Source organism: Streptopelia decaocto (genome assembly GCF_964273445.1).
Source record: "Streptopelia decaocto genome assembly, chromosome: 7".
NCBI lineage: Eukaryota > Metazoa > Chordata > Aves > Columbiformes > Columbidae > Streptopelia > Streptopelia decaocto.
In genome coordinates, this window is record NC_138661.1 from 35,516,206 (window position 1) to 35,539,721 (window position 23,516).

The following is a 23,516-nucleotide window of genomic DNA, read 5'->3' on the forward strand; positions in this document are numbered from 1 at the left end:
CTTTTTTTGTTGTAGATTTCTCTTTCCTTGGAGTGATCAAAACTGTATATCTGTTTATATGAGATTTTACTGGTGTTTTGTGCAATGGATTTATAATCTCTGTCATTTTTCCAACTGTTAAGTCCCTGCTCATGTAGCAAAGATCCTTGTTAATTCAGAACTTTGTGTTAAATTTCACTCAATTTCTTTTACAGCAATCTTCAATGTCATCAAATACCCACTGATGAGATTACTTCAATATTCTGTAATGATGGTGCCTCCCATATTTAGCTGAGAGCATTCCTAACTTTTTTGTCAAAATCATTATTGAAAATGCTAGATAAGGTCAGTTCCTACATCACTCATTTGCAAACCACATTCATAACTTCTCTTCAGCTTGTTCCTCTTTCAGAAAAATATATTGTTACCTTACAACTAGCAATTCCCTTGCCCTCCCAACAGTCCTGTTTTTACTTCTATATGTTCCTGTCCTACATTTCATCTGTTTGTAAGAACAGCAACCTCATCAAAAGTTAATACTAATACACATCTTAATACTAATTCTCATTGATTACTGTGCCTTTGTTCCTATGTCGTGTATTGTCATCCTTTATCAAAATTCAGGCAAGGTATTTTCATTACCTAGTTGTACCATTGACATCTTCCGAATCTCAAATTATAGCATTTCTACTTTGTTTTTTTCTGTTTATATGTTTAAGGAATCTTTTACTCCTTGTTTTAAATCCCTTTAACTCTGTTCTGTTTTAACATTTTCTAGCTTAGACAAAATAGTATATTGTGCTTTCATGTGTGCCAGTCTTGCTTTCTGGACCTAGTAGCCTTCTTGGCACATTTTTTTTTTATCCTTTTCCAATGAAGAAAACTGAGTCAAAATGTTTCAAGAATTTAATTTGGCTGTCTATCGAAGTATCTTCAGTTAGAGTGGTACTTTTGAAAAAGGCTGATGAAAGGTGGTCATTTGTCTCTCAAGGTAAATAAAACTGTTGTCTGTTGATAAAGAGAAGTATATTTTTCAAGATCGGTCTTATTTGAATTGAGTTCTTGTTCACTTCAGATTTATTGCAGCCATATTAGAAATACTTCTCATTCGAGAGCAAATCTATCTTCATTTAGTCAAGCAATTAGGCAATTTCATTATAGTATAAAACCGTGGAGTCATTCTAGGTCTGATGTTATAATAAAAACAACTATCCAAGAAGTTATTTGTTTATCTAAAAAACAGATTGAGCCTGAATACAAGGCTCATACAGACCATTTACTCTAAAATGTGTCTCTGTCATCTCCTGGTTTTACATGGAGCTTACAACCTACCTCCTACAAGACATAGGAGACGTAGACCTTATCTCAAATTTGATAATTGTTAAATGCCTATCAAGGTCTTGTTTCTAGTATCTTTTTTTTTGCCACAGCAGATAGGCTTCCTCTTTTATAAAAAGCTAATTCTCTGAATCATGTTAGCCTTGCATTTATAGGTCAGCACAGCAATATGTCAAATGTGAATATAGTCATTCATCTATTTGTCTTTCCAAGACAGAAAAGACAAGATGTTATCTTTTAGGCCTTAGCCTGAGCAATTGCTATCAGAATTTGAGACTTACATTCATTAACTAGATTCTTATATTATATTGATTAGCCAAGTTTTTGAGCTGTAGCTATTTTTAGCAAGTACTTTTCCAGAAGGTTTTGAGAAAAAAGATGCAAGATGCTTTCTCTTTAGCATTTTTCTGCCAAGTTCCCATGAATTATATCCTGGCTGGAAAAGAACATTCATCATGCTTAGTATGTGGCCTAATGTTCTCTCATACCTGTTGGTGTGTGTAATCTTCATTCTGTGCCTCTCTGTTCATCAGGGTGGTTGCTTAAAAAAAAAATAATAATCTGTGCATGTGTGTGTACACATATTTGTTTTTGTCGGAGCTGAGCCTAGGGACTGTGTAGCCATACCAGAGGAATGAGTGTGCCCTAGGTCAAAGCTGCTTGACATGCTTTTGGTGTGGTTCCACTCTATCTATTCTAAGTGCCATGAATCACACTTCAGAGTATCTCAAATGCACAGCAGTCATTACGCACTGTGATAGGGTAAGCCCTATAGCAAATTTATCCAAAAAGGTTGAAAAACATTTTAATCCGTAACATACCAAATCAGTTCCATTAAATAGTCCTGTTAATTTGTAACAATCATTAAGCATCAACAAACAGTACTAAGAAATAAGAAGACAAAGGAGGTAGAGAAGGTGGTGGTTTTTAGAATCAAAAGAACAGTTGTCACAATCTTTTGTCCAGCCATTCTAAATTTGTTAATACAGTTCATCCTGTTAAATTCAACTTCTTTGTCTGCTTCCCCCTCTAACTACCTCCTTTCTCACAAGGCATGTTAGAAGCCCTTTGCTTTGTAATTCATGTAAGACTTAGGTCAATACTTATCAACTCTCTGTTCTGTATCTGCAAGGAGAATTTAGTATGTGCCAAGCGCATGGCCTGTGTTTGAGAAAATTCTTCTTTAGCTGTGCCACTTTTTGTTTAGTAAAATATTGATCGTAGGTTGTTCTCCCTGTTTTAATTTTCTACATGCAACAGGAAAAGGGAGAAGGCACTGTAGTGCTCCAGGGAATTGTCCCATTTTGAACATTAGTAATCAGTTTTAACTAGTTTTGTTTCTTCCTTGAAGAGATTGTGTAAGAAAATAGTACTTATTTTTTCCACATTTCTGCCTTTGTAAAAGCAATTAAGTGTGGCAGCAGAAATCATGACAAAATTCTGATGATGTTAAAATGTGAGTTCAGAATTGTGCAACCATGAAGATGTTATGCCATTCACAGATGCATCAAGATTAGGTATTAGAATATGGTCAGATGATTAATAATAATAATAATGATTCAAATTAATCCCCATATTTATTACATTCAAAATTTGTCATCAATATCTGAAATTAATTTCCTCTATTTTGCTCACCAATTACTTTCATTTTAAAAAGCAAAATACACATTAGCTCTTTTAAAGGGGCATTTATGAATAGGGTAGAATTTGATTTCTTCAGTTAGGCTTCAACAGTATATTTGCTTGTTTGAAAGGAAGTTCTTATTTATGTATTTCTGGTCACTTTTACAGTAGCATTACATATTCTTAGACAAGCATTTTTCTAGGCATTTATTGGTATTTACATTTACCGAAACCTGCATATCTTTCATAAAGAGTTTTTTATTTAAACCAGCAATAGTGGTGACTTTAGGAATGTATTTACAGGAAAAGTCTAAGACAAATTAGCGATGCTTAAGGTGAAAAACTCAAGGCACTTCATTTGGAGCATATTTGTCTCCAATGACTGTTTTGGAAACTGGGTCTCCCACTTGAATGCACTACAATAGATTTATGGAAATCACTCCATAAGAAATAGTAACAAGTTTGGCAAGACCTCAGACCAGCTGTTGACAATATCTATTTTTCAAATTTGCACCATTCATTACAATTTATTCATTAAGACTTTTTTTTTACTTTAAAAATAGTTTTTCAAAATGTGGGGAAGGCCTTTGAGCAAGGAGTTCTATATGTCAGTGTGGCTGTTCTTTGCAACACTTTGTTTGCTTTATGCAGTTCCTTGGACAATAGTTTCATTCAAAAGCATCGTCTGTGTGGTTGAAGATTGACCTTGGTCACTTCCCAGGTTATTGGTAATATCCAGCCACTTAAAGGTCATATTGTTTTAAGCTTCTGCAAAGTGAATTGATTCACAGATCTTTCTACCTTATCTTCCTCTTCTGAGGTTATTGTCTCACTGCTTTATATATTTCCTATAATTTCAATGGATATAGGCTTTCCTGGTATCCTTACCGACCCTTCTGCTTCTCTTTCACAGTTGAACTCTTCAGGATGCATAGATGTGAGGGAATACGTGTGAGAAGAAGGTTTACATGAATTTTCCAAACACAGCCCTGCCTAGTCAAGAGGATAAAATACAAAATATTGCAGATATTTGAGAACAAACCTTAAATGCACTTGTCCTGAAAGAGGTTTGCTCTTCCCTTTGAAGTCCCACTGGTCTGTTTTCAGAAAGATGGGATCTTCCTTGTTACACTAAGCCCAAATGCAAACAACTCTCTCTTAATTCTGCTGCTAGGAGTGGTGAAAGAGAGCAAATGTCTTACCTTGTTCGCTTTATAACCTGCCTGTCCCACAATCAGGTCACTTCTAAGTGACTTCATTGATGCAACAGCTTTTACCATGACCACCAAGGTATCTTTGATACGAACTAGCTTAGCACCACCATCCACTGAACTATGAAAAACCCCTGCAGCTTTTTGAACTTCAGTTGATCTTAGGACAACAAGGCAAAAGAGCATCATATTCAGAACTGAATTGTCAGGTTGGGAAAGGTATATACAAAGAATACAAAACTTCACTATGTAGGACTTACCACATTTTTATTTTTTTCTTAAATATGCAGTTATTGCCTGATTGCCAAGACAGATTTCTGATATATACAACAGGTGCTACGTTTTTCAAAAGCTCTACCAGGAGCATAAGGTACAAATTTTGCTTTCCTTTGTGGAGAAAGCCAGAGAAAAATGAGGCTACAGGCAGAGGCGAGGAGCAAAACATGCCAGCAGCCAGTGGAAAAATATTCAAAGCAGGACTGAAATGAGAGGATTGAAAGTTTTAATTTGAGGAGAAATTGGATGTAAAGATTGAGTGGTGGAGGCCTGGTATTGAACAAAGTAGTATTTGTGGCTCGAGTGATGAAGCTGCAGAGTGTAGAGTGGTTTGGAGAAGAGCAGGAAATAGCTTGGAGGCAGGAATAGCGTTATGAGAAAAGACACGACCCTGGTCAGGAAGAACTAGGAGAAAGGGAGCCTTGAGTGGGCAGAAGGGTTTGGGGAACTTGTTTGTGTGACAGGAGAGTTGTGTGGCTGAAAGCTCTGAGACAAGCTGGGTCTAAAAATGCTGCTGTAAAACTTGGTCCCTACATGTTTGTGTGTACGTGTCCCCTGTATGATAAAGTGAAGCAGAAAATATTTGAACTTAGTCAGTTTGCTTGCAGCAACCTGGTTTCAATAGACATCTTTGTGCAGGCTAATTCAGCCTTCTGATCGTCAGCACTCTTTACAGTAAGTGGGAGCCCTTTGTGTGATTTCCACACCATTCCTGCCAGGCTGAACTTGCTTCTGCCAGGAGTAGCCATTCGGTTTCATTACTCATCACTTATAACCTCTTCATGTCTTCAGCAACATAAAGTTTTTGTATTTTGTTAACTGCATAGTGAAAGTAAGGACCAAACTCCCGTATGCCCAGAGCTCCAATTTATATGAGATTTGGGACATTAAATCACTAAGAATAGTGGCGTAATATGTAATGTTTGTATTTATTGTAGTCTGTTTTGCCCTGGCTGTGCCTTTTACCTACCATCTTTAAGATTTTCTTTCCAAACACTAAATTTCACTGAAGTCAATAGATCTTTTTAAAAAACTAGGCTGCCACATGTGGTGTATGATAACCAGTATGTTACAAAATCTCCTGGGTAGGGACATGGTTACATTATCTTAGTCATTATGTGTGTTAACAGAGCATTGATCTAGTGATTATATTAATGTACTGAACTGCAAAACTAAAAGAAAATTGCATTAAATTTTACCACTGATTGATGCACCTGTGCTGTCTTTATTCCCTCATCTGCACATTGAACAGTGCGAGTAGTAGTGCCCATTTGAAAAAAAAAAAAATATATTTTTTTAAAGTACACAGGTGGTGTGAACAAAGTTTGTGATGGGGTGATAACAGTGTTTTACTGGCATTCATTGCACTCATGTACATTTTGCTTTTGGAGTTGTACAGCCCTAATAAAACGTTTATGCCATACTGCAGGATAATGCACAGGTGTGAATATGTCTATTAGTTGACAATGTATGTCTTTGTTATAAGAGCCTGTATTCCCTTTGCTTGAAAATACTCCCGATTTACGTAGGAAGCCAAATGTAATTGGTGTTTGTCTGTCCTAAAACTGCAGAAGTAAAAATACTTTCAAGTGTAAGTCTGTTTTTCATGCATGAATGTAAAAATTATACATAACTGACTTGTTTATTTAAAATAAATGGATTTGTTGCAATGGTAAAAATATATTAAGCTCTTTGTTAGCTGTAGAAACTGCTCACTTGATCTAGAGCATTCTTCTTATTTGAGAATAGAGTTCTAGTTGGAGTTCAGATTTCTATATCAGAATTTCCCACTGTTGATCAAGCAAGTAAGGGTTGTAAAGAATCTCAGAATCACAGAAGGTTAGGGATTGGAAGGGACCTTGAAAGATCATCTAGTCCAATCCACCTGCCAGAGCAGGAACACCTAGATCAGGTTACACAGGAATGTGTCCAGGTGGGTTTTGAATGTCTCCAGAGTAGGAGACTCCACAACCCCCCTGGGCAGCCTGTCCCAGTGCTCTGTCACCCTCACTGAGAAGTTGTTTCTTCTCATATTTAAGTGGAACCTCTTGTGTTCCAGTTGGTACCCACTGCCCCTTGTCCTATCACTGGTTGTCACCAAGAAGAGCCTGGCTCCATCCACCCATATCAGTATTTTATTGTATAATATATTGACATAGCTAGTCACAGTCCCTAACGTTAAATTTGTTGACAAGCAGGATGTAAGTACTTCAGCAATTAAAATGACTTCTTGCCAGCCATTGAATAATTATATAATTATAGTTTACTATTTTTTCTGGATATCACTGTCCTTCACTTATCTCCAGTTTGTTCTATACAGTTGTCGCGGTTCAACCCGAGCTAGCAATACAACCACGATAGCCACTCGCTCACCCCCTTCCCCACTCCATCCCAATAGGGGAGAGAGTCAAAAGGGAAGGGAGAAACTTGGATTGAGATAAACTCAGTTTAGTAAAATAACAAAATACTAATACACTACTAGTAAATATAAATATATATGTGTATATATATATTTAAGAAATAAAAGATACTGAAGGCAATTCCTCACAAACACGCTGAGCAGCCAGCCCCAGGAAATGGCACTTGTTCACACAGCTGATCCCAGAGAGAGAGAAAGGAGGAAAAAGGCAGAAAAGCTCAGAGGCCTCTGCAAAACAGCAAAAGGCCAGGCTTAAATGTCCTGACTGAAACTTCCTGGCTACCCCCAGAGAGAGAGAGAAAGAAAGCAGAAGAAGAGAAAAAGGGAGGAGAAACCAGAAGGCCCCACTCTTAAATCTGGAGCATGATGTTAATGGAATGGAATACTCTCATTGGTCAGTCTGGATGTCAGTCAAGCTCTGCCCCATTTGTGCCCTCCTTCCTCTGTGCATCACACCTGTAAGCAAGGCGTTCAGAGTGTCCTTGGCTCTCAGACCAGAGCAATTAAAAACATGAGCTCTGTGCTGGGGTGTTATCGCTTGTTCTCAAACTAAGTCCAAATAATGAGTGTGCTAGCTATGAAGAAGAAAGGTTTCTAACTGCAGGAAGAAAATGAACCCATTTTCAGTCAAACCAGTACGACAGTGAACTTTGACAATCATTGCTAAGCATCTTCATAAGATTTAATCTCCTCTAGATTCACTTACCTTATGTGATCTGGCAAATACAGTTTTTTGTTCCTGGGCAGCTGATGTAAAATCATTGCCAGTTGCGTTATACTTTCGAGATAAGTTTCTCTGTTGATATGAACTGTGTGAGAATTTGTATGTGAGGTTTCAAAAGTTTTTTTTCTGTGGCAGAATGATTTAATAATATGCATAGTGTAGCTTTCATGGTTTCTCTTCATCAGCTGGACCCCCTTCTTCTCTACTTGAATGTATTATATCATCTTGAGGAATCTCCAAGCTTTGATAACAAATTGCTGATGGATCCTAAATATCCCTGTGCTTAAATATATTGTATTGTTTCAAAGCCCCTTTATGTGGGGGCTGTTTGAATATATTATGACTCATATTTAGTTTCTCTTCTGTAAGTTTTTAAGGTTTTTGTCTTCTCAATGCATTTATCTTTAAGATCATTTTAATGTTGTTTTTATACGTCCACCTTTTCACTGAATGATAGAACATCTCTTTAAGCTACATTGCACTGGAGGGAGATTCGTCCCATTGTTCTTCTTCCATATTTTGTCTTGGTCAGTTGAATGGCCCTCGCTGGAGCTGGGGCAGGAGGCGGGATCCGGGGTGACATCTGGAGTATATTGCGGTATTCTGCTGAAGGAAGAGGTGCATCTTACGCACAGTTTCACTCTAGATTTCCAAAACTGATTCTTCCTTTCTTACCGTAATGCCCTGCATTTTGAGATGAAATGGTAACTGGAAGGAAGTAATGGCGGGTAAAACTGGAAAAACAAGGGAGGTCGTCTTCTCTCATTGCATGTACAAACTTGTGAATGTCGCTATTTCACATCCAAAAACCTACTTTAAAGAGGAACAGTTTCATAAATATTTATTAATAGTATGTGTAGTCACTTTGATGGGTACGTTGCAAGCAAGTTTCATGATTCAGGATTCAGCAGAGCATATTCACACCATTTAACTGCGCATCCTGTACGGCAACCAGGGTAGGAGCACAGGGGAACATTTATATAGGTGCAATGACGAGAAACCATGGCTGGGAACCAACAGGGACTACTTTTGTCTATGAAAACAGAAAATGTTGTCAGGCATATGTGGGATAACACATATGACAAATGCAAAAACATTTATTTGCAGACCCAGCGCTGCAATGTTAATAGTTTACTCACTGTTCATCATTGATCTTTGCAGTAGTGGTCAAGTGGGAGAACACTCACATTTTTCTTATGTGTACAGCAAATAAGCTGAAATTGATTTGGATGCTGTGTAGTATAATTTCTTGCTTTTGATTAACATTATTCCAACATTGCATGCCCAGACCATTGATCAAGGAACTTAACACCTTTTAAAACCATTTCGGTAAAGCATTTCCATTGATAGTGTTGCATTTATTCGGTTTCAGAATTAAATAATTTGATCATATTAAAAAGACTTTGTCATTATGAACCATGTATGTATTAGCCAGGATTTTGGAAAAAAAAAAAAAAAAGTCTGTCAGAGGTTTGGCTTTTTGGGGACTGTGTATGTGAAAACACATTTCCAGAATCTTTAGGTCCTGCAAAATTCCAGTTTCTTTATCAGAAGCAGTAAGCAGGGAAATGTTAGAGTAGCAAGAACACAGCATATCGTCAGAAAAGGGAAGGAGTCTAGGATGGATAGTGTTAAGTATTTGAGTCTGCTTCTCCTGTTGTGGAAAACTCTTCCTTTGAATAAATCCAACTAAAGCCAGATTCTCAGATTAGCTGTTTTTTCAGAGCTGTTCTTTCTTGATGGATAAGTGTACTCTACGCTGGGTTAAGAACTGGCTGGAGGGCCGGGCCCAGAGAGTGCTGGTGAATGGGGCTGCATCCAGCTGGCGGCCAGTCACTAGTGGTGTTCCCCAGGGGTCAGTGTTGGGTCCAGTCCTGTTTAACATCTTTATTGACGATTTAGATGAAGGGATTGAGACCATCATCAGCAAATTTGCTGATGACACCAAGTCGGGAGGGAGTGTCGACCTGCTGGAAGGCAGGAGGGCTCTGCAGAGGGATCTGGATAGACTGGAAAAATGGGCTGATTCCAATGGGATGAAGTTCAATAAGGCCAAGTGCCGGGTGCTGCACTTTGGTCACAACAACCCCCTGCAGCGCTCCAGGCTGGGCACAGAGTGGCTGGAGAGCAGTCAGACAGAAAGGGACCTGGGGGTACTAATTGACAGGAAGCTCAACATGAGCCATCAGTGTGCCCAGGTGGCCAAGAAGGCCAATGGTATCCTGTCCTGTATCAAAAATAGCGTGGTCAGCAGGACAAGGGAAGTGATCCTTCCCCTGTACTCTGCATTGGTGAGGCCACACCTGGAGTATTGTGTTCAGTTCTGGGCCCCTCAGTTCAGGAAAGACATTGAAGTGCTGGAGCGGGTCCAGAGAAGAGCAACACGACTGGTGAAGGGACTTGAGCATAAGACCTATGGGGAGAGGCTGAGGGAGCTGGGGTTGTTTAGTCTAGAGAAGAGGAGGCTTAGAGGTGACCTCATCACTCTCTATAACTACCTGAAGGGAAGTTATAGCCAGGTGGGGATTGGTCTCTTCTCCCAGGCAGTTAGCAATAGGACAAGGGGACATGGGCTTAAACTCTGCCAGGGGAAATTTAGGCTGGATATTAGAAAGAAATTCTTTACAGAGAGAGTGGTCAGGCATTGGAATGGCCTGCCCAGGGATGTGGTGGACTCGCCGTCCCTGGAGGTTTTTAAACTCAGATTGGACATGGCACTTAGTGCCATGATCTAATAAATGGACTAGAGTTGGACCAAGGGTTGGACTCGATGATCTCTGAGGTCTTTTCCAACCCCGTCGATTCTGTGATTCTGTGATAACTGCTGGTTTATATATATTTAAGGTTAGGTCTTTAAGTTATTTTTTCTGGAATATAATAAGGGATGAAGATACACAGGAACGTTTCTTATGGGTTCTGTTAGAAGCTAGAGGAATAATGAAGAAACATATGCAAGACTTCTGCTTAGAAAACATTGTCTGTTCTTTGGTAACCTAAGTCTTTCATTCATCTTCTAACAAATCCATTAAGCACATTTGAGCACTCCTCTTTGCTCACTCTTTAGTCAGTTTCCCTGCTTCCTAAGTTCTCTTCCACTGTGTTCCTATCTCATTCTACTCTCATTGTAACTCCACTTTGTCCTTCAGATACCAGGATAGGGGCATCTGTGGCTAATCTTTAGCTATTAACTCCTCCTATTATTCCCTTGTGAATAAGAAAGATATGTAAATACAATGCATTTTTCTTAACTGTCAGTGCATTATACCCTGCCACTGTCCTGGAACGTTCCCTCCACAACACTTTCTTCATTACATTGAGTATCTTCATTCTCCTTCTTCCAACTCTTCCAAAAAGCTCACATATTTCTGGTAACATTTTGCCAATAACTACTTAGTTTTGCTCCTGCCTCATCTCTTACTCTATTCATTTAGCTTGTGTTGTGGTATAAAAAAGAAATCATGAAACCTGGGGCAAAAAGATTTGTTTTCAGTGTCACCATTGAAGCTCATTTTATTAGTGATATGTTTTGCTTAGAAGTATTGTTCTCATTTAACAAATGGGTAATAGAAAAATCAAAGGACTCATTTCTAGATCACACAAGTGACCGATGGGGACAGAAGTACACATACTTTTGGTTTAGAACATGTATATGCACAACTTTTCATTCTAATCTTTTGTAGCTACAAATGTTCATCTATGATGAGGTTCATGTGGCTACGTAAGTTTTGATGGGGTTTTTGTGTCTACCTGAGTTTCTGGAAAACGAGGGTATAATCTGTGACATTTTCTGACATAGTAATTTCAGTCAACTTCTAGAACATCGTACAGGAGTTGACCAGATAGAGATAAGGCATTCTGTGGCATTTGCCATGGGGGGAGAAAAAAAAAAAAATAATCCTACTGTCCCTTGTTTTCTTGGTGATACCCTATTTAATTCCCAGAACAGATGTAGTATAGTTTATACAATACTCATATCGCTTGGACTTATCCAAGTTGCATTCTGCAAGGTTGCTGGAGAAAACACGTTATCATGCATATTAACTGTGCCATGGATGTTAAACAAGAATTTTTCTTGTTTTCTGACTGAATCCTAAACTTTCAGCACAATCTGAGCAGCCACAATACCCAGATTGGTAAGTAATAGAAGAAAATTTCTTTTTCCCTGAAGGGCAATGCATAATGCTGTCACTTACAACTTTTCCCAAAGTTTCTGTGATATGTAGCATTTTTCTTAATGTCCTAGTTCTATGTCAGTACATAAGATTATCAACATTTATTTTTTCTTCTTTTTCCTTTTTCAAAACAAAATTTAATATATTATTTTTGAAAAAACTTTCAAATTAGTAACATGTATTGGGGTTCAACTCGATTATGTCTTATTGTCTGGGACTGGTAATATCTCAGCGAGGATATTGTTTTCCTTTCAAATAAGGATCTTTTTCCCTCTTGAGGCTTTTCTTTCTTTCTTTCTTTCTTTCTTTCTTTCTTTCTTTCTTTCTTTCTTTCTTTCTTTCTTTCTTTCTTTCTTTCTTTCTTTCTTTCTTTCTTTCTTTCTTTCTTTCTTTCTTTCTTTCTTTCTTTCTTTCTTTTCTTTCTTTTCTTTCTTTTCTTTCTTTTCTTTCTTTTCTTTCTTTTCTTTCTTTTCTTTCTTTTCTTTCTCCTTTTATCTTTTTTAATTAGGAAAAATATAGCAACTAGGTTACAACTGCATATATTCTAATCGATGCATTTTATTTAAGAATTGTCAGTTTTTTTCTTGGTCAGTACACTAGAATTGCTTGGACACTCACTTGGAGTCTTGTGAAAACAGTAATGTGGGTTTCATGTGGGAGTTCAAAACAGATACTGTTTTAATTCCATAGGAGCAGGGAAGGAAAGTAACAATTTATGTAAATGTTTGGATTATATTTTGCTAGTGGACACCCTATCAGAACTAACTATTGCTTAGTTGCACTATTTTCTTGAGAATCAAGTGCAAGTAAAAAAAAAAAAAACAAATCAACCATTGACTGTATCTTGAATACGAATTTCTCCATTTTCCATGGGTTGGGTAAAAACAAACTGGGTAATCTCATTTTTGCTTTTGCTAGTGTGCTCCAGAGAGCTTCAAGCATAGTTACGTTTCCATGGTTCACTCAGTCTTTGGCTTCCTTGCTGAGAATTCTTAAAGAAAAAGCAGTTAATGTGGTTTGAAAGAGTTCACCTCAGTTGCATGGGACTTTGTTTTACACAAGCTGTGAAACAACCATCAGATAATAAATCCTTTCAGTTCAGTCTTGACTCAGACTAGAAGGATATCCCTAAAGTCATTTTTATTGTCTTCTTCCTCTCTACTTCAAATGACACAACCTAAGTTTAATTTATCAGTAAAAGAGGTTTATTCACAGGATTCAGCAATTCTGAAAAGAACTTTTGCTGTAAATGAATGTTTGCTTTTACATGCTTCTAACAATACAAAGCCTTTTGAGCAGCTGCCTCAGTTGTTTCTTCCATCCTCTGCCTCATCTAGGAAAAAACATGTATAATAAAGGAAAAGTAATCAGGTAGGAGATGTTGGGGGAGAGGTTATATACATGGTATATTTAAAGAAAAATCTAATGTTGGTCTGGCATTAAAATTTTCTGGTTGGGCAGCATAATTTCGAACTGGGAATCTTGATAGCAGTGGCTAAAATCTCTAGGCCTGGGTCAATAGGAATCTGTATTGCATTCTGTCAGGTATCAATCATGATACTTGCCAGGCCTGAACTCCCAGTTATAGCACACTATGCTCATATGATTTGTAGAGAGTGTAGGGTGTTTTTTTCTTCAGTTAGGGTTTTAGGACTTCATTATTCTTTGTATCCAAATCAGATAAGTAACATGTATTCTTTCAGAAATGTTAGTGAGTTCAGCATGCAACATATGTGCCAGATTGGTAATATATTGGAATAAAAATTATCAACAAAGCAAGTTTAAAATGCCATGGTAAAGCATCATTTATTCCAGAAATTAGAGTCTGTGTCTTTGTCCTCTAGAGGTGTCTCAGAGAGTCAATTTGATGTCTTGCATGTACTGCTAACTGATTGTGTGGAAATTTTTTTAAGTTCACTTTTTCTTTATTCTTCTGTCTTTTTTACCCATCTTCCCCCATTGTAGCAAATTAGACGGCCGGATGAAAGCAAAGGAGTTGCTAGTAGAGTTGGATCCCTCAAAGTAAATATGTTTCTAACATTTATTTTGCAAGTTTTCTTCTATAGCCTACACTTTTCCTTTTGAAGGGGGAGGTGAGGGGAGGGAGGGAAGGGGCTTTTCCATTTCTCACCATCCCAATCATTTTTATTTCAGTATTCTTATTGCTGTTGGGTCACATTTTGTTTGTTTCTGTGCTACACATAGAGCAACCTAGTGAAGGCAGGCTGCCAGTTAGTTAGCACTGAATGTCACCACAATTAAGAGATAATAACAACTTCCTTGAAGTGCCTGTAATTTGGTGATCATGATTAAACCACTTCTCTGATCTGTGGTGTTGGTTGTTTCCCAACTACCTGTTACATGGAGAAGTGACTTACTCATCTTCAGACTACTGCTTCCCATCTTGAAAACTATTTCAACTTTTATAATGCTCACACTTTTTTTTGCATTTAATTCTACAAAAGACCATTACAAGAGAGCTGAATATTTTGTGTATATCTAGCCTTTAAATTAGAAAAAAACCAGAGTAAATAAAGAAGAAATGAGAGATTCATGTGAGGCTAATAAGAATGAAGCCACTGTTTTGCTAGTAATTAGTCCCTTCTGCCTTTTTTACGTATGTACAAACGTACTCAAATATTCAGAGCACTTAAAAGAACAAGCAGATATCTAAATCAGTACACACCAGGCATAGTATTACATCCTAATAAATGGTTTAAAACACAGGACATAAAGTATACCAAGATGCTGATCATGTGCAGCCCAGGCCATTCTGTTAAGGTTCCATCTCAACAGTTGCCTCTATATCAGCCACCCAATTTTTCACTTTTTTTTCTGCTTGATTTCCTTTTAGCACTTTTCTCAAGTGTTAATTATTTCGTTTTTCTTCTGCACTGTCCTTGCCTTACCTGCCTTCTTGGTTTTTGATCTTTCGTTTCGGTTTTGTATGTGATTGTATTGCCTTTGTTCCAGGACAAGCCATCCTCTCTGTTCCCTAACACAGCTCGACAGCTGCTCTTTGTGAAATGTTATTTCACTGAGCATAAAGAAGGGGAGGGGAAGGATTAGTTATGCACCTCTTCCCAGTAATGCCACCCTTTAAATTGATCTCAGAGTAGAAAAAGAAGCCAGTTGCTATTTGTTTATACAAGTTATACCTAAAGGCATGTGTAACATTCCTCACTGTCTGTGAGGCTTTGTCTTTTCATCTTGTGTTTTGGGAAGAGGTTTTAATTGCAGTATAGATGAGAAGAGCACGCAGTACCTGAATGAGGGACTTTTTCAGTGGGAGACATTCAGAACTATTGAATTTGCATAGAGGAAAACACAAGACGACCACAATTTCTGTGTTCTTTTGAAAACTGTGTATGTAGTTACCGTGACCTCTGCATTTTAACAGGTCACCACGTACAATTCTAGGGGTGTAATGCATATCCATAAACAGAAGATGTTGCTTATTTAGGTTGTGGGATTCACCTGTTGTTTTTATGAACACACACTGACACCTGATTTGGGCTTATTATTTCTGTATCTCATTGCCCAGGATTTAATTTCATGACACAAAAATATATACACAAAATCTTGTATAAATATCCTTAAAGAAAATGAGAAATCCTAATTGAGGTTGTCAAACGTGAAGATCACAGTATCACAGTATGTTTGGGATTGGAAGGGACCTCAAAAGATCATCTAGTCCAATCCCCCTGCTGGAGCAGGAACGCCTAGGTGAGGTCGCACAGGAACGTGTCCAGGCGGGACATCTAAAAAGTTACTTTTGATGGAAATCAGTTCTACAACACAGCCTTACTGATAAGCAGGCAAATAAATAACTAAAGGAACAATGCAGCAGAGATTCAGTAACTTTAGAATTATCTGTCTGTTGATTTTTCAGGTTTTTTTTCCTGTACTGAACAAAGAGCTGTGTTAATCAACCAAAAATATCTTGTTTCCAGATTTCAAGTTTACTGAGCTTGAATGTCTGTGGTGTTCAATACACTTTGATTTCTTCAAATGTTTTGCTAGAGGCAGTGAGAAATGTGTTATGCTCTGATTTATTAAAAAACAAAAACAAAACAAAACAAAAACCCACCCAGCTACAAAAACAAAGAACAAAAGAAGAAAAAAAAATAAACCAAAACAACATGAAGAGAGAACAGATTGCTTTTTCAGTTTATTTTCTGATGTTTACATGTAGCTCCATTGAAAGCTGGAGGAGCTCAGCGATCACCTAGATAGCAATGCCAAAGATGCTCTCTCTGAGTAAATGTACAATTTCACTCGGTGATCTCTTTCTTTTAAAACTTCTGCTGGCTGGTAACACCAGATCTGATTGGTTTGTCCTCTCATTCCCATCTTTTTGTTTCTCTTTCTCCCTTTGCATTTTCTTTCTTTTCTAGCTGGGGTTTCATTTTAATGCCCGTGAGAAACCTGACCTAATTGACAGGGTTTGTTTAAAAGAATATCCTACTACATTTTAATGCGTGCTAATCAAACTTCTTGGCTTTACAGCAACTAAAAAAAAATCTCTTTCCAAAATTGAAGTTGCATATCAAAAAGTTTTCAGAATATTAAATTTAGCAACTAATAAAATAGATATCCTTAATTTAGAGAGTAAAAATGTCATCTGTCAGTGACTGATAGCCTTATGTGAACTGAAAACTATTACTCATATAAGATAACCCAAAAGCATACAGGTTCACATGTACCTCTGCCTTTGTCTTTAATCTTTTTGGGTCCCTATTTTATCTCACCAAATAGATTAATATTTGGTTGAATGCCAGCTATGCAAATTTCGTTGCTTGTTTTTTCAAACAGACTAATACAAAAAATTCTGCAGCATATTTCTTATACATTAAGTTTATTCTTTAATGAAAAAATAAAGTGAAAAAAGAGTTAGGATCTAGTATATCATTCATGACACCAGTATAAAGTTGCCAGTTTTTCACAGCAATATTTAATAAAGCACATCAAATCCAATATAACAATACAGGCAATAGTACCTCCTGTTTAGTAATTCACCTCATAAATTAAGATAAGCTTTTCAGTAGTTCTGTAGAAGTGAGTTTAAGTCACATAATTTAATGTATAATGAAAATTAGGAAAAAGGGGCAGTTTTAAGCCTAGTAGATGTTAAAGGTAGTAACCATTTATCCCTGTGCACATCCAGCCAGTGAAGATTCTCGGAATAGTTTCTTTAGATTCATGTCCTGTTTGCGTTTGACATACACTATGACTGTTGTCATTCTCAGCACTATCATTCTAATGCATAATCCACTATGGTTACATAGTGCAAGATAATTTTGGTAACGATAATGATTTGATAATTTTTACCGATTTTGGATGCTTTTGCATATCCAACTATGTATCTGACATAAAGTTGATATCTACTCATTGTGAAATTGAAGTCCTTGAGTTTATAATCTTTTGCAGGTCAAAATACAGGGAAATTGAGCTGCTAATATATTGCAGCTTTCTATAAAATAAATTTTATTGGAGGACTGTATCTTTTCACTGGTAAATCTTTAAGAATCAAGTTTGGGGGGAATAAACTGTGTGATGTTTTAAATTTGGTGGCAACTCAAATTTATTATTTGTAATCAAGAGAAAGAAAGTTCCTTGATTTTACACTCTTTACTCTTAAGTTAATGATTTAGTATTAGTGAATAAATGTAAAGCTAGAAAAAAAAAATGCCATGAAAATCTGTACTACAAAACAGGTCTCACACACTACTCCACAGAATGTCACGTGGGGAAAGGTTTCAAATGAAAAAAACTGTGACCACATTGGCCAGGACACATTAGTTGTCATGAAATTGTCCTGTTCCTCCGCGCCACTCTGATTCATGCTGTAATAATGGATGTTTTAGATAAGGCAACATTTTAAAAGACAGTATACAAATGACTGATCAAAGAATAGTCCTTCTTAAATACTGGACAACTGGAAAGAAGATAATGAGGGATCTGTCAGTAATTCATCTTTAAAATAATTTTCATCACTTCCATATTACCTTTGGAAAGCAGTTTAGATGTAAGTTGTTAATATCCTACAGTGTGGCAAATGTATTGAGTGGTGTGGGAGGGGGAGCATATAGTATCCAATGGCCAGCCTCAGAAGTTAAAATGAAATGCTGCTGCACAATTGTGTATGCTATTAAGGTGGAACCTTTGTTTCAGAATGAATTGCAAAGACACACTTTCTAGATTAAATTCAAAGGTCATTGGAAATATGTAGGAAACATTGGAATTCTGTAGAATATCCTAGATTCCACCAGAAGTTTAGACAGCCTCCCAGATATTTAAAATAAAATTGCACTGAAAACATGCAAGAAAGTTTGAGTTAATTAGCAGTTTGAGTTATTTGAGCAGTTTTCATTTTAAAACACTACTTTTAATATCAGCAATAATGCATAACCATTTACAAAAAAAACAGTAATCCTGAACTTAGATTTGTTCTTCCATTTCTTCTTGAGACTTTCGTTCATCTTCCTTGTAACTATTCCAGTTCTTTTCATGGCTTAATAATTTGATCCATCCCAGAGAACTGTGTTTGAAGCTGAACTTAAAAGTTGCTTAGAAAAATTTGTCAGTCTCCTATCTCTTGGACATGGTAGCATTCCTCTGCTGTTCAAATTAGTGTAGCAAAAATGTGCATTAGCTACTGAGATGATCCACAGTGAGAGAGCTGACTAGTTTACATTTTAGAACTCATAATACCTGCTAAAACTGATACCTTCCTGAAAGTGTGAAATTCAGCTGAAATAAAACAGAACAATACTGCTTCACTCTGTGTTTTGAAGATTTTTTTTTTTTTTATCATTGTGCAGGCTCAGAATTTTAAATGTAAATTCAAATTCTGCAGAAAAATATTATGGAAAGCCCATCAGAAAAAAAAAAAAATCTGCGTACGGAAGTTCTACATAGAGTTCACAAGTAATACGCCAAAAAAATTTTGTGTGGCTTTTGACCAGCATAGTTCCAAATCAAAGATTCTGGTTTTGTTCAAGAAAAATGTACTCTGAATTCATAGCAGAGGCCGAATGATCTCCATAGATTATGTTTAATGAAACTGGGACTATCATTGTTCGTATGGATCTGTATCTCAGATGCAGTGTTCTGTCTTACTTTAAGTACCTGCCTTCTTTGATCATGATGAAGGATTACATTTACGGGGCTTCTATTCCTTGTCTTAATATTCCATTATTAAAGATCTGAGTCAAACCAGTAAGACCCTCAGACTAACAACAAATTACTCTTGCAGGCTTTCAACCAGATTCTCAGTTGGTGTAAATAGGCACAGCTCTTTTAAAACCGTTCTCACAGTGGGGAATTTCTGTGATTGACAATGCGGCCCTTTACATTGAATGTTCCTGGGGGAGAAGAGCCCAACAGCTCAGATGTTAACATGTTAATTTCACCTAACATAACATGTAGGGGTTGTCAGGTAACATACAAAACAAGGAGAGCTGCCCCCTTTCTCAAACTGGAAGAAACAATCACTGGAGTTCACATATGACAACAAATTGTAAGCAGAGTAGGTGACAGATTGCAGAATCATCAGAGGAGCTTGGAAAAGTATAGACATTTAATTTTAATAAAACAGAAGCAATAAACTTAGAAAAAGCTGAAATCAGGCAGATGCTCACAAATGGAGACTAGTTAGCAATAAAGCAATGACATAGAAATGATCAAGAAATTATAAGTGTGCAGTAGAGATTAAGCAGCCTCCTTGTGTGATCCTATTGAAAATAAAGCAAACGGCAATCACTATGTTGTATGAGCATAATCCTTTCTTCAGGAACACTAGATCGTCTTGAGACTGGAACACTTGAGCATACCTGTGATTGCATTATGAGAAATTGACATAGGTAAACTGAGAATCTATACATGTATGAACAAGAAAAAAAAATAATTCGAAGCAAGTGAGATTAAGTTTAAGGAAAATTGGGTGAACATTTGAGCATAGGGAGAAATCTTAGTGAAGAGAATTATCATTTGCCTCTATAATACTGGAACTATGAAAAAGAAAATGCAAACTGGTTTAAAGTGATTAAAAACTAATAGGAATGGCAAGTTTAGCCTAGATATTAATAAAAATATGGATAGTTAGATCACAGGATAATTTGACAAGGAAAGTAGTAGCATTCTACTTAAAGCAGTTGTCTAACAGAAGATGAAAGAAGTACTCAAGTGCCTAACATACCCCTTATAAGATACTGCGAGGAGCAGAAAAGATGAGCCAAGTTCTTCCAAACTTTGCGGTGTACAATTCCAAACCTCCTTATCGTTGTTGTTTGTGTTTATCTAGTTGCTGTTACTTAAAAGACTGCTACTGTGATGTTTCTTGCTGTTACTGCATCACTTGGATCCTCCCCTGCAAAACTGAAGCTAATGGTTTTCTTTTTCCATGCTGTTGCAAGACAAACCATGGGAACAATGGTTGAATGTTATTTATGAGAGTCTTGATGAGAGGCTCATCCAGAAGTCTTAGGTGAATAACAGAACCCCTGTTCTAAGCAAAAGCACATCTGATCTTTCTTAGAAAGCTTTCAAAGTAATGTTTCTAAAAACAGGTTTTGCTCTGTCAGAAGGGCTTCTTTTTTCTTTCTCCTTTTTCTTTTTTTTTTTTATTTACAAAAAAAAGACCTTTTTTTTTTTTTACAAAAAAAGACATTTTAAGAATAATACTTGATTTCTTAAAACTGCATTTTCTAGTTTTTCTATTTTTCTGAAGGAATTTTCTGTTTGTGACTCAATCCTTTTGCAAATCATCTCACTCTAAGAAAACATCAAGAAAAGAAATTGCTGAGTGTGCGTGTCTATCGTTAAGATGTTGTGAAGTGATTCAGATTTCCTTAGAAATGTTATCTAGAAGAGCAAATGAAATTCACAATGCCAGAAAGGAACAAAAGCATTTTCAGACTATTAAAAACTTTCCAGTGAAGAAAGAAAAATTGTATAGGAACATGGGGGTCAAACTCATTTTCACCAAGGGCCCCATCAGCCTCACGGTTGCCTTCAAAAGACCAAATGTAACGACTCCGTTTCTGCAGTCCTAAAATTACATACCTCTAGTATAGAAGTATGTAACGGAGACATAAATTAACACAGAAAAATGTGACTGTAGAATTTTCCTGGAAGTGATATTTTATATTTCAATCAAGAATTATGAAATACATGTTTGAGACAAAGAATATTAACGAGAATTTTTTAGGAGTACCATGTTCTCTGCCTAGTCCATCATAATGCCTAAGTCAGCAAATAGTCACTAATAATTTATGTGGAAATTCTTGCTGGGTTAGTCTTTACCACGAGTGTATCCAAACTGCTGCACAGACACTAATTTTGTGGAAGTCTAAGGAGGTTTAGCCGAGACTTCTGATAACTCCTTTTTCCACCACTAAAAAAAACCAAAACAAACAAACAAACAAAAAACATTATTAGAACCATGTCTTTTAAATTTTATTTATTAGGCTGCTTTTACTCTTTCTTCATAGTCAGTTGTCATCAGATCACTATTAATCTAATGCAATTAAGGGAAGAAAAAAAATGGGAAAAATTCAACCAAACAGACAACAAAACCCCAGAGCTCTTTGTAATCGAAACACGAAATGCTTTCAACCAAATAAAGCATTTTCAGATTTGTTACACTGAGTTACATCTGAGTGTTAAATAGTATAGAAAAATGAGTATCTTGTATAAACAGGGTGTTTATTAAGCAGTCAGTAGAACTGCAGTGTTACCAGTTTTTGCGCTGAAAGCTTTTGTCAGGAGACGGTGTCCCTCGAGAATCACATCACTTTACGTTGCTTAGGGATACAATCTGCAGATTGCTACTGACCTATACCTGGCTGTTAGTTATTTAACTTCACAAGTCATTCTGGATTTGGGGGCATTGAGATTGAAGAAAAACCTCCATTGTCAAAATGCTGGTTCTGAGCATCTGAAAAGATGAAGATATACAGGGAATGACAGGGCCTCTAATGGGTTTTCACATTGTACCCTTTGCAGACTTAGAATAAAACTAACAGTTTTAAGTGAGATTGGTAAAGCTTCATCCTAGAATACCTTATTGTCCTAAGGACAGTGCCATTAGTTATTTAGAGGAGAAAGGATTGATAGTTGTCTTCAGATTCATCATTAATTTTTATTATTAAAGACAATACTTTTTTCTTTCAAGAAGCTTCCACCTTAAAAGGCATAAAATTTGAGTTTCTGAAATAGCTGGTTGAGGAAACTTAATGAACCCCCTGCTGCTATCTCAGTGCTGGAACCACCTATACAGAAAACCTTCTGAGACCCTTACTGTGCCACCATTTCTTTTTTAACAATGTTTTCTTTTCCCCACTGCACAACCAGGCTCGGCTCCCTTCGTGCTCATCCACCTATAGTGTTTCTGAGGTATACTTTGCACGTGTTCTCTCACACAGTCGACCTGCTCGCCCATCACACGTTTTTGGTTTTATTTCCATTTTTATTTTTTGCATTGCACTGTGCACAAGTGGGGAAAAATCAGCTGGGGGGGGCAGATTTTGCATGATCAATCTGCAACCATGTTCAGCGTGGTTTTAAAATCACTACTAGTCTGGGATCACCGTAATGTGTAGTCTAGCTAGGCAACTGCTACATAACATATGACCACAAATTATATAATAAAAGCATCCTTAATTATCTCTTACATTAAAGTGCAAATAATAAACTTAGAGATGTCCAGGCTGCAAAATACTTCACTGGTTAATCTGACCCATTTTCAGACAGTGAGCATGGAAATACTCTATAAAGACGGCCATCATGTTATGATTACTAATTACCTGTCTAGATATAGGTGGGTTTATGATATCTGAAGTTCATTCATTATTAATTCCCAAAGCACTGGTTTGGATCAGTACCTGCCAAAATGCGTATCTTTTTGTAAATACTTTCGTATCAGCTTCATGATAGCCTTCTATAATAAGGTATAGGACCATCTTAGCAAGAATTGAAAGGAATGATATGTTCAATTGTAATTAGGACAGGAAAAAAATAAATAAGATAACCTAGAATTCACAACATCCTGGGATAAAAACTGAATTTATAAAATACTGTCAAATTAATGCCATGACCCACTGTGTAAAGATTAATGGAAGAGTATCAAGAAGATAGACTTGAGGTTTTCTGCACTACTGAATCAGTCTTGACCATGTGTAGTTATTTATTCTGTATTTTAAAAGAATCCCTTAAAGGTGACAAGATCTCACAAAAAGGTGACAGCTCGCTCTATCTCACGTCGTGGACCAAGTTCTAGACCTGATGTGAATGTTCTGTCAATGTCTGTCATACAAAATGCAAACATAAGGAGTTCACCTACTCAGTCACTTTGCCCCTAAGCAGGAGGATCTGTGTGTAAGCAATGCCTTGCTGATGTGTGTCTGATTTGCTCTCAAAAGTGTCAGCTTCTTAAGCAGTCATTCCTAGCACTTCCTTATCCTTAGTAACAGAAAGGGGTTTTTTTAGTTTCAGTGTATGAACAGGCAAAAGATCTCATTAAAAAGTTTTTAAGAACAAAAATGCTTACCAGTTTTTCTGTCATAGATAAATAATTGCTATCTGGCTCCACCAGGAAACAAGTTGTTTTAAAGATAATCAAGCATGTGTTCTTAAAAGCACCGGATATGTATTGTGCAGTTTGTTGTGCCTTGTTACTTATAAAAGCCTCACTGTTTTTTTCATTATTATCATCAAAACACCAATATGGAACAAATAAGTAATACTATACTCACACATATACAAAGATACTT

The 23,516-nt window shown here is 36.8% G+C and overlaps 1 protein-coding gene across 7 annotated transcripts in view; it reads left to right on the forward strand.

The window, feature by feature from the left end:
* GPHN (gephyrin) overlaps positions 1-23,516 on the forward strand; it is a 295,329-nt gene that overhangs the window by 200,738 nt on the left and 71,075 nt on the right. For 4 of the 7 annotated variants that reach the window (XM_082058023.1, XM_082058025.1, XM_082058026.1 and 1 more), the window contains one exon: positions 13,708-13,764. The exons of the other annotated variants lie outside the window; for them this stretch is intronic. In XM_082058023.1, coding sequence (XP_081914149.1) covers positions 13,708-13,764 — 57 coding nt within the window. The remainder of the gene's footprint in view (positions 1-13,707; positions 13,765-23,516) is intronic. 7 annotated transcript variants of the gene reach the window in all.